The sequence below is a fragment of the Micropterus dolomieu genome, linkage group LG13, assembly GCF_021292245.1.
Source record: "Micropterus dolomieu isolate WLL.071019.BEF.003 ecotype Adirondacks linkage group LG13, ASM2129224v1, whole genome shotgun sequence".
Lineage (NCBI taxonomy): Eukaryota > Metazoa > Chordata > Actinopteri > Centrarchiformes > Centrarchidae > Micropterus > Micropterus dolomieu.
This window is the reverse complement of record NC_060162.1, coordinates 29,112,099-29,123,996: the sequence shown is the minus strand read 5'-3', so window position 1 is coordinate 29,123,996 and position 11,898 is coordinate 29,112,099. Positions and strand designations below refer to the sequence as shown.

The following is an 11,898-nucleotide window of genomic DNA, read 5'->3' as shown; positions in this document are numbered from 1 at the left end:
AGAGAGGAGAGGGACGAGAAAGCACAAGACTACCGGAAAGGGGAGAAGTTGTGTTAGTAACATGCAATAATGGGATGAGGTTACATACAGAGGGAGAGAAAGTAGAGGAGAGAGGAGCTCAGTGCATCATGGGAAATCCCCCAGCAGTCTAGGCCTATAGCAGCATAACTAAGGGATGGTTCAGGACTCACCTGAGCCAGCCCTAACTATAAGCTTTATCAAAGAGGAAAGTCTTAAGCCTACTCTTAAATGTGGAGATGGTGTCTGCCTCCTGAACCCAAACTGGAACCTGGTTCCACAGGAGAGGAGCTTGATAGCTGAACGCTCTGGCTCCTAGTCTACTTTTGGAGACTCTAGGAACCACAAGTAACCCTGCATTCTGGGAGCGCAGTGCTCTGGTGGGGTAGTAAGGTACAAGTGCGTTATAAAGTGACATCAAGGGGTCTTGACCATTGGTCCATATGGGACGACTTGGGAGTGAGAACGGGTTGGGTTGTAGATGGTTCATTTTATATCAACAGTTGTACAGTTTATGCAGCAATGGTCTCTCTTGTTGTTGATGAGTTTTTTATGAACGAATGGCTGAAAGGCATTTTTTAATAAATAATGTGTTCTGTATATCACTTTGTGTTGTGTCCTTTTCCTTTTTCTGTTCAGATGATAACTGATACTTGTTACTATATCCTTTGTAAATGCTTTGTAAGGTATAGAAAGTCCTCACTTTAGATGAGCTCTCAAAGTACTTCCTAACAGCTAGTAAATGCTTTGTAACTACCTGAATTAATCATGAAATACTGTATTAACAAATTTTTAGAGAATACCTTTTGACTTTAAATTTCATTTGTAAATGCTTAATGATGCTGCCTATGTGTTCCCATTTTCCAAACCCATAAAGGTATAACACACAGTACAGGCCGACTCACAGTATTATGACATCTAGGCTACTGTTTTCAGTATCAGCATATTCTGATAGACTAATATCCCCTATCAAATAATGCTCCCACTACAGAATCATTTTATATTGCACCACTACTCACTCCATGTGTACTGAGATGGGGAGCATGTTGAAATACTATATTATAATATCTTTATTTGAGAGCTCCGGAGTAGCGTATTCAGATTATTTCGATATTGCTGACGATCAGCCACTGTCTCAACGGCATGCCCGACAGCAAGGCGCACAGATTACTGGGCGTGGAAACAGGCCACGCTTGATGGTCATGCGCATGCGCAGAACAGCGAAGTAGCACAACTCGATATGTAGCATACATCGACAGAACACCGGGAGCTTCAGCGGATTTTGGTTACGCTTTTGACGGTCTCCTCTGGGGCTTCTTCCGCCTGCTCCGGGATGTCCGAGATGGCCAGATTGTCCCTCATACGTGTGCCTGGAGATCGATGATTGTTTCTCTAATGTTTATGTCCACCAAGAGCCGTGTTATTCCCTCCGTGAGGGATTTAACCGAGAGATGATGGGCGCTTGTGCAGTGCTTGAAGTGGAAAAAAATAGGTGCCAGTACACCCCGCCCCCACTATCCTCATCCTCAAGGTGAAACTACTATAACATTAAATGCAAAGTAAAATGTTAGTATAATATTAATAAATTTAAAGGTCACACTTTATTTGGATAGTCTGCCTACCTGTCATTCATTTAATTAATGTGAACTTCTGGTCACTAGCATATCTGGCAACCTGCACTAAAGCTGGACAAGTACAGATGTTATAGGTGGATGGAACTGGACTGGACCATGAACTCTTGTTGAACCGCTGTATGGTCTTGGCCACCGTGCTGCAGCTCAGTTTCAGGGTCTTGGCAATCTTCTTATAGCCTAGGCCATCTTTATGTAGAGCAACAATTGTTTTTTTCAGATCCTCAGAGAGTTCTGATCGTGCCATGAGGTGCCATGCTGAACTTCCAGTGACCAGTATGAGGGAATGTCAGAGTGATAACACCTGCTCCCCATTCACACCTGAGACCTTGTAACACTAACGAGTCACATGACACCAGGGAGGAAAAAAATGGCTAATTGGGCCCAATTTGGACATTTTCACTTAGGGGGGTCCTCACTGTTGTTGCCGGCGATTTTGACATTAATGGCTGTGTGATGTGTTATTTTGAGGGGACAGCAAATTTACACTGTTATACAAGCTGTACACTCACTACTTTACATTGTAGCAAAGAGTCATTTCTTCAGTGTTGTCACATGAAAAGATATAATCAAATATTTACACAAATGTGAGGGGTGTACTCACTTTTGTGAGATACTGTAGGTATGAAACATGGAGGAACAAGGAACAGGAATAAGACACTGAATTAACAGGGATTGATTCCACAAGTGAAATGCCAATTCTGACCGTCCTTGTGATTGGGGGTTGATGACAGAGGTTAAGAAGAGTGATTAAGAAGCGATAGGTTAGAATGGCTTTAGGATTTCCCTTGTGCTACCCATCAATCTCTAAGCTGCTGAACGGTACATTGAGTTTATTTCACAGGTTAAAATTGAGTATACAAAATTTAGAATTTGTATTCAGGTATTTTGGTGCCCCAGTCTAAATGTTTGTGCTACACTGGAATATTTAAACTTTCTACGGTTCTTCCTGATGATTTTATATATGATTTCATACACCTGTCTAATCAAAGAATCTTGAAGCCAAACTTGGATTTTAAATCTGTCCATCCATGATATCATGGACAACATAACAGATTGGGTAGTACTCCAAAGCACAACTTTCATTTTATGAAGCACCATCAGAGACTTGATGTGAGGAGAACACCTCACAGTACATATGACAAAAGGTCTGTGAGGATCAGTCTACAAGTCTGGAGGACGCACATTTGGATTTAGACAGATTTGTTGGAAAGATATCAGGTAGGCAGTGGGATGAGGCCAGGAGACTATGACAGCAGGCCTGTCTTCACGCCTTAAGATGAGGTCAGACAACATGTACCAACTACTTTGTCTGAAGCTTTTAGCCACAAATCCAGGAGGACAGCCCCACACATAGCCATGTTTATAATAAGGTGGTATGTACAAACCAGTGCCCAGTTACACCACTGGCTGCTGAACAAAAGAGAAACCAAATGCATATAAGCCAAAATAACTGATACACATTTGACATAGAAATTTACAGAAGCACATTGAGACATTTCCACACTATTATGAATTTCATACATCATAAAATGACATCTTGTAATTAGGACAAACTGACTACACTTATACTTTAGATGGTTCCTGCATCGAACTATGTAATTTGTCCAGTACAGAGTACTTTTTAAATCTTTAGCAAATTACATTGTTGTTAAGTAGTTGTTGGTGTTTGATTTCCAGAGGAATTTCCTTGAATTTGCTTGTAAAATCGGAATGTACACTTACTTTTTCCTGAGCTTTCGACCGCACCCACACTCTTTCTCTGATGATAGTTACATATGCATCTACAACCGTCACAACATGACTAAAGCTCCAGACATGTTGGTTGAAAGCCCCGGAAAAAGTGTAGTTGAGATTCTTTAAGTTTTTGTTTGAAGCTTCACGCTCAAATTATACAGTTCTTTATGTTCAGCTGACCTGACTACAGATATTCTCTAGGTTACATAGCGAAGTGTTGACAGGTATTCACAAATGACCTCTTAAAAAATGTAATGAAGGCATTGCACAAACGCATGGAAGTAATGGCTCAAGTTAACCCTTGCTCAGTCACTTCTACAGATGATTCTGTTCTGTTTTTGCTTTGTTGCTGTGTGTTGACACATGAGAACTTCGTTCAAAATCAAGTAACATTAGGCTATTTACATTAGCCAAACAGCAGAGAAACATTGGCCGGGTATATAAAGCAGTGAAACAGGTGAACAATCAATAATGTGTACGTTAGAAAGAAGCTGTGTTGCTTTGATTTGTTTGGTTCACAAATACACACCAACACTACAACGGAACACAGACTGGCCACTAGATGGTTCTAAGAAAACTGGCTGTAAAGAGCGAAGGAGAAAATCTTCCCTCTTAGGGAGGTAAGATATAAAAGTATAGATCAGATCTTTACATTGGAAAAAACACATTCCAAGAGTTATTGCTCACTCTAATTATTCGTCCTCTCTATGCTGTAAGTGACAACAGCCAAAATCCACAGTTCTCATCCTAAACTAAAAATGCATTCTAAAGTTTAGCTGCAGCAAAATGAGACTTTTGCTGTCTGAATTAGTCAAATGAAATGGTTATCTTCTAGGGATGGGGAAGCACACCATTTCAACAAATCTGAATCTAGCTCCGAATCTGCTTAGGAAATCCAAATCCTTTTGAATCCCTTGTTGAATGTTTTTGGGTAGTTTGTTTGGTGGGGAATGAATACATCACAAAAGAAATAGAACAAAGTCATTATTATTATTAAGATTCTAATGTGCTTTCACCACATAATCAGTCCCTGTGACATTTATTAACCCTGTCCTGACAAATCTTTCCTTTTACTGCTCCTCACCGCTGTTACAGCTGCAAAAGTAAAAACATCTCAGTGGAAATAATATTAATTCTACTTCATTCTGCAAATATCAACCAAATAAACTGCATATTTTTCTGCATTCACAAAGTACTGAAGGTGAAATGGTTGTTCCAGGTCTGTATCAGAATGCAGTGCGAACATACGTTCTTTACTTTAACATGATGGATGGTACAGAAATATTTAAGCAGGGACTTGTCATTGCTTTCTTGTTGTTGTGCATAAACTTCCATGAATATTGCATTTGCAGTTGTTTGGTTGTCTTTGGTGAAGTATATCCACACTTTTAAATGTTTCAGTCAAGGCAGTATCCCATGTCTTGTTAACAGCTGTGTGACTGAGTTAGCACGTTATTAGTTTCAGCATATCATTCCTGCACAGTACTGTGGATTTTGTCCCCCACTTTTCACCGTACAATGTTGTCACTCTACAAAGGGATTGCTTTACGGCAAGTATGGACAGAAGGAACAGCAATCTGTTTCTTGCCAATACGCATTGTATGTACCCTGTTGTGACATATGGACTCAATGGAGATTTGACAAGATGTCCTTCACAGTAACCCGAACCCTAAAAAATAAACTGGCTATACCCACCACAACACAAAGACTCAGTCACCCAGTGACACGGGCAAGTTGAGAAAGGTTCACATCAGATATGCCATTTCTCTCTGATATAACATAAACAGGCTACAGGGGCTTGAGAAAGAAAACTGATGTGTCAAAATCACATCACTGGCAAATAAACTTTTCTGATGTACCTTATACAGTGGCAGAGAAAATAACTGGCCAATTGGAGCTGAATACAGAAATGATTAGTTCCATGCAAACACACTTGTTAGCTTCAGGCTCAGGAGCAGCAACAGACTGCCGGCTTTTTTCTATCTGTATGTATTAATGCACCACATCAAACGTGTAAGCATTTCCTACCTTAACAAACATTCATAAAGGGGAGCATGTTCAAAACTGCATTGTTTACTTACATGTTAAACTGGCTGTCAGTGTTTTCACTGCCTTTGCTGGAGCATTGCTATTTATTGGTGTGATACTGCCACCAACTGTTGATCAGTGAAATAGTCTGAACTGCAGACAGGAATGTGTATAGTGCCACTTTCATAGCAATACTAGTTGTAACAAACAAACAAAAAACTCCATAGGATACCTTAAGGCTTCAAAAGACTTATGTCTGAGGGGGTGTGTTGGTCTGATGGACAGGTGTCTCTGACTTTCATACTCAGCTATGGTGCTTGCTTGACCAACATCAGTTCCACCACGATGCCCAAATGTTGCTTTTCTAGCTTAAAAACGGTGTCAACCAAAAGCTGTGTTTTCTACAGTCTGTCAGGTTCACTGTTGGATGAGAAGGAGTTTGAGCAGGGACAGAGGATAAAGACAGCATATATCCAAAGCATTTAGTAACATCCCTGTGTATGGAATGCCATTTATATTGTAATATTAAATAAATACAGAAAAAACAGAACCGGACTCAGCAGCACAGCTAACTGAGCTAACTAGCTAACTGCAGCTACAGTTAGCTGTTATTTTAGCAACAAGTTAAGCTATCTTTCCACCAGGAAACTCTGTAAACCACAGAGAGCTGAGTCAGAGCAGGATGCCAGGGATGCCAAGCACTTAGCTGTGTTCAATATTTCTGCTTTGGTCTGATTCTGCGAGCTAACCACACCCCGTTCATTTGAATATAACAGTAATAAATGTGGCATTAGGAAATAAAAGTCCCCTGATACAAATTAAACTAGTCCTTTGGAAGATGTCCTATTTAAAACTAAACTATATTGTCTCATCTATATATTCGGATTTATATTTATTTATGCCTAATTTATTTATTTCAGGCATATTTATCTATTTATGTATCTATTTAATATTGACATAAATGGCATGTGTGCTGGGTGATGATTTGTCCCCTAAGATACATTTTACCAAATGATAAGCATCATTTTTTTAAAATCCTAACAACATGCAATGATCACATCCTACCAAATGACCCTGAATCAACAGTGTTAATACACTCAGGTGAAAATGGTACCTTTAGTTAAAACTAACACAGTCTAATACAACATCCCTGCTAAACATCCCACCTTTATGAAGGATATAATTCAGTTTGTGTTGAAGCTGTTTTAGCTGCAGTTCAATTGTATTGTGTTATAAAAAGAGGTGTGAATCAAAGGTGGAATCAACCCCTCTAAAACAGTTCACTGATTAGGGTGCTTTTTCTTTTTAGCTAGATTTACTTAATAAACTGTCAACTGAGTACAGATTCAAGGCAGAATATATTAATGTGTGTTTTAAAAATCCAGACTGGGCTATTTCATTTCTATATCATCATTATTTCATTTCCTGAATGTAAAATGTCTATGCACTGTACGTAAAGATGTGAAGGCTTTCTTCTCATGTTGTCACATTTCTTTAACAAGATGGAGGACAGAAGCAAAGATTTAGCATGTAGCTTTAAATTGTTTGTTGGGTGTACATTGCTGCCAAAAGTCTTTTTCTTTTTTAGAAAAACAATAAGTTAGTTTTTGCTTGTGGACTCTCATTGCTCTTGGAGTTTCAGAGGCTTGCCCCTCGCTTTGCTGAAGCAGAGACATCTTCCTTGTCCGTTATCTCCACTTCCTGTTTGCCCACTGCTGTCTGTGTATGAGACTTTCAGGCCTTGTCTATGCATCTGTCTGTGTGAAGACAGTCAGACATGTGGCTGAGCAGCTCCAGTCAGTCTACTGGCCTGTCTTCTTGTCCTTCTGGAAACTGAAGCTGGTCCGGCGGCTCAGTTTCCGCTGCTTCTGGGCAAAGTAATCAGCCCGAGAGGTGCTGGCCCGGGACTCCAGGATATAGTTCACCTGAAAATAAGCAGTAGGAAAAATCAAGACTTTACACCATCAAAAAAATCTCTGCCAAGGTAATATACTCATATACACAAATTAGCACCTGCCGCCCCCGGGTAAATTGATGGCAGTGGCGGGTGAAATCATTGGGTTATACGCCAACAGACAAATATATAACAGAAACACACATGTAGTAGTGTATTGTGGTGTTCGGGTGCATGCGCCTGCGACTCTGTCACTCACACACCAGCTCAGGGAATATCTGTAACGGAGTTTCAAACCAAATACACCAGTCCGAAAGAGGCCCAGTCTGTCCCAAGTTACAGCCAGTGAGCTGCTTACCAGCAACATCTGCCGGCTATGGGGGAGGGGGGACTCCGGTGTTCTACTGGAGAATAACTTGGCTTGTCTATTAGAGGTGTCACTTGGTTTTATTTTCGTTGGCCAACTTGTGTATTTTTTTTGTTTGATTGCTGGGATACAGAAAATGAGGTTTTTGATGAGAGATGGAGTCTTGTGAAGATCTGAACTGAGATAAGGACTCATCAATTGGTGGTTGAACTGTGGGTTTTGTATTGAGCGCTTACTGAATTACTTACTTACTCAGTGTGGTGAACTTAATATTTCTTGTCGTCTGTAGGTAGGCCTACCTGATGATATATATTTTTTTAATGCCATGACTTGACTGTCAAATTATCTTGCTCTGAAATTATTATAATTTGATACTTCTTCTCCACCACTGCTCATAAAACAACTAATTTAACTCTGTCCCTTCCTAACCTCCTTCCTTCATATCATGGCTGACATATAGCCTACAGTAATAATACCAGATTAATCGTGCATCGATAATTGAAATACCTGGTTGTTAAGTAAGGTGGAGTGATTGTCTTGTTCTGAAAGACATAGTTCCTTTTGTGCATGCAAACATGCAAATGTTTTTGTTTAAATATACAGAACATTGAATTACATTATTATCATTAAATGATGCCTAAATGAGCTCAATGTTATTCCTTCATTTAGTGGCAGACAAAAAAAAATTTCAGTGGAACAAAGTGGGGCAGTACATCAGTTATTAAAAAATAATCGCATGGTGAATTGTAATCACAAAATTGGTTACAAAAAATCATATTTAGATTTTTCCCAAAATCATTCAGCCCTATTTTTAAGTGTCTATTAATGTGTCAACAACTCCAACTGATCCTATGTAGCATTTGAACTGGTTTTAAACAGTTAATGAATGATTGACAATTTAACATAGTATAAAATATGTCTTTGTATTTTTAACATAAAATACTACATATTTAAAGTCGCAGGAAAAAAAGTACTTTTGCATAAATCGGTCATAAAATGTGATCTGATCTTCATCTTAGTCACAACAATAGAGAAAGTAGAGACAATAGAGAGTCTGCTTAAACTAATACCATACAAACAATTATATGTTTTCATGTTTTTATTGAACATACTGTGTAAACATTCACAGTGCAGGGTGGAAAAAGTATTAAAAAAAGTAAGAAAAAGTATATTGTATTATATTACTGTATAATATCCTAATACATTTAAACTGTGTTTTAGTACTATACTTGAGTATATGTACTTTACTAGGCACCTTGGAACAGGCAGAATTATGGAAAAGGCATAATTATGAGCTAGAAGGGGTTTTTTTTATGTCCAGACTAAGTCTAAACTAATAAAATTTGCCTGAGACATCCAGCAAGAACTCACCTTTAGCACTATTTCATTGACAGTAGCAGCATCAGACTCGAAGTAGAGAGGCTTGTAGTCATGGTTGCTGAGATAAGTGAGCTTAAATATTGCATGACCTGTAAGACACAGAGGTAAAGTATGTTTCATGAGGCAGAACTGGACAACAGAAATGATGCACTGATCAAGCCTATCACCTCTTCCTGTCTGCAAACTTTGTCTTTGTGTGATCTGAGAGGTAAACCATGAAAGTGTCTGACCTCCACAAAGCTGAGGAAGACAACTGGCTGCAGGGATAAAAAACTGCAAATATTTAAGGCTAGAAATGTTTTGAGCTGACACTAAGGATCAGTCCTTGGGCCAATTATTGAATCAGTATCAGCTCAAATAAACCAGATCAAATGCAGATCCTTCCTTTACTGTACAGCGCTTTGTCTACCTCATCCTGCTAGTGTGTTACCAAAGCCAACTCTAAAGTGCAGCAATTCATTGCATGTGAGAGTGAAAACTGAGTGAACAAATGTTAAAAAGAAATGATTAGGGTGCACTGGTGAGTTACTCTGACTTTTGACACAGAGGTTTGCAAAATACACGGATTAATTAAACTCCAACACTAACAAATATGTATCTCTCCTCTGTGTTGCCAAAATCACAGTACAAAACATTCAGCTCGCAGATTCTCATTTTTAGCTCGGGCTGACCACCACTTTCACCAGTTAAAATGGCAGATATCACCGGCGGCACATCATATCTGTTGAACATTTATATTTATTCTGTGAGTAACTTAATGACCGAACAAAAATGGGTCGGTGTGTTTGTGCTCCCAAAAATAATTTGTGTTGCATTAATATTTAGATTAAGTAGCTCGTAAAAAATTGGGCAAATTTAGCAGCTATAGCTAAAATAATTCAATGTGCCAGATACTTAAACAAGGTTTAGATAAAGTACTGTAAGTAAGAACTGAAGTCGGCAGATATGCAGTACACCTGGCTCATGTTAGGGCCAAAAAACTTCCTCATCCTTATTTAAGGGTCCCTATTTATCATTTTTGCAGCTGTTCTGGAGCTTTCAATCATTTCACATGGTGCTGATCGTTGAGAGCTGATCATTCAGAAACTCTTCTGGTGCTCAGGAACAAATGGAAATGTAAAGAAAAGGCTCAACTCGCTTCTATGAAATGTCATGCGCAAGTTCTAGAACTTCAAAACCTATTCATAGCCCAACTGTGACCTTTTTTCTGCTGCATGAAGATCATGTAATATGAAAAAAAGTTCAGGTGTATGTTTGTTGTGTTTTGCTTTTTCTTAATTGTAGCATTTGTCCTCATGCAACCCTCAGTAAAAAGTTATGTAGAACCAATAACCAGAATTCTAAGCTGTGCTGAGCGTGTATGTGTGCAAACATGTACTGAGGAAGAAAATGGACTGCATCAGGGACTTATCATGTACAGATGTGGAAAGTAAACCCCTGTTTCTGTGGTCCACTCACTGGGGCTTCTCTCCTCAACAAGGTCACAGGCACAGAGGTGGTCCGAGTCGATAGAGATGGGTTTCTGTCGAATCCAGAACTTAGTACTGGCCTTCTGATTGGTGACTGGATCAATCTCCACTTTCTCTCCTGAAATGCCTGAAGAAACAGTGTTTTTTTTGTCAGTTCATGAATGGAAAACATATTTTATTCAGCACTCACAGTTGGACTACAAGTCAAAAAGCACAGTTTGTTTTAAATCTTATAATGACAAACGTACTACATACTATTGCACTCCAATATCACAGTTTCCTGCTATTTCCCTAATAATGCAGCGTGTCTCTTGAGATGGCAATGTCACTTGTATCTCATACGTCTACAGCTATTGGAGTTATTCATGTTCCACTCTTAGAATACTTTGATGATGCCTTGATTTTTCATCTAGCACCATGATCAGGTAAAACTAAGTTTGCACCATGAATTTCAAATAAAAGTATATACAAAACGAACTGATCACTAAACTGTTCAGTTCAGAAGGTGGTCCCATACCTACTTTTGGAATTTTGTAGAGCTCAGCAATGGGTGAGGTTTTTCTAATTCATAGTGAATTTGGGGAAGTTCACCTAAAATATCATACAAGCTCATCAATTAGTCATCACTTACTCAAAGCTTTTCCTCATGTGAAGGTGAAACCTATTGTTTGAAAAGAATGCTTGTCCTGTGGCCTGTACTATGAAGCAAGTTCAACATACCCAGGATATCTTTTCATTATCTGGCTTCACTAACCCTAACAATCGAGATCAGGATACGTGGTCACATGAAGCTGGTTATCAACTAGGCGAGTTAACCCAGGGTTTCCCAATCCATACATGAGTGCGTTCACATAAAAGGGGCGGTGTTTGCAACATATGACTAATTGCAAACATGGACAAATCTACTGGCAGTAGTGGTGTATAACGTATTTGTATTGAGTAGGTTATTCTACTGTAGGTCATTTTCCACCTTATTTTAGTGTTTATTCACTACTTGAATCTGCTCCCTTTCTCTTAACTTCTCTTATCCCCACACTCACACAAACACACCTGCACCTCTGGTCTCTCACTGCAAACATTATTTGGTGGGTCACCAAATATACTTTGGCAGCTGTTAAAATACCTGGGAAAACACTGTATTTAAGGTTAGCACAAGTTGTAGGCCTATATTTCGAAAATATCACATACAACAATTATATTGTCTTTGAAGATGTTTCATTTCCCATCTTGGAATATAATAATAATAATAATAATAATAATAATGATGATAATAATAATAGGGGAAATCGAGGTCTCAACCGAACCATGGATTTGGTGAATATTATTATTATTATTATATTATTTAACGCATTCAAATTTTCCAAGCATTCTTCC

At 38.8% G+C, this 11,898-nt stretch overlaps 1 protein-coding gene across 1 annotated transcript in view; it reads right to left on the bottom strand.

Moving 5' to 3' along the window:
* Positions 1–2,997: 2,997 nt before the first annotated feature.
* mapkap1 (MAPK associated protein 1) overlaps positions 2,998–11,898 on the bottom strand; it is a 29,371-nt gene continuing 20,470 nt past the window's right edge. Inside the window, exons 6-8 of the mRNA XM_046067706.1 lie at positions 10,514–10,651; positions 9,047–9,144; positions 2,998–7,339 (exon numbers count right to left, since the gene is read on the bottom strand). Coding sequence (XP_045923662.1) covers positions 7,217–7,339; positions 9,047–9,144; positions 10,514–10,651 — 359 coding nt within the window. The 3' untranslated portion in view covers positions 2,998–7,216. The remainder of the gene's footprint in view (positions 7,340–9,046; positions 9,145–10,513; positions 10,652–11,898) is intronic.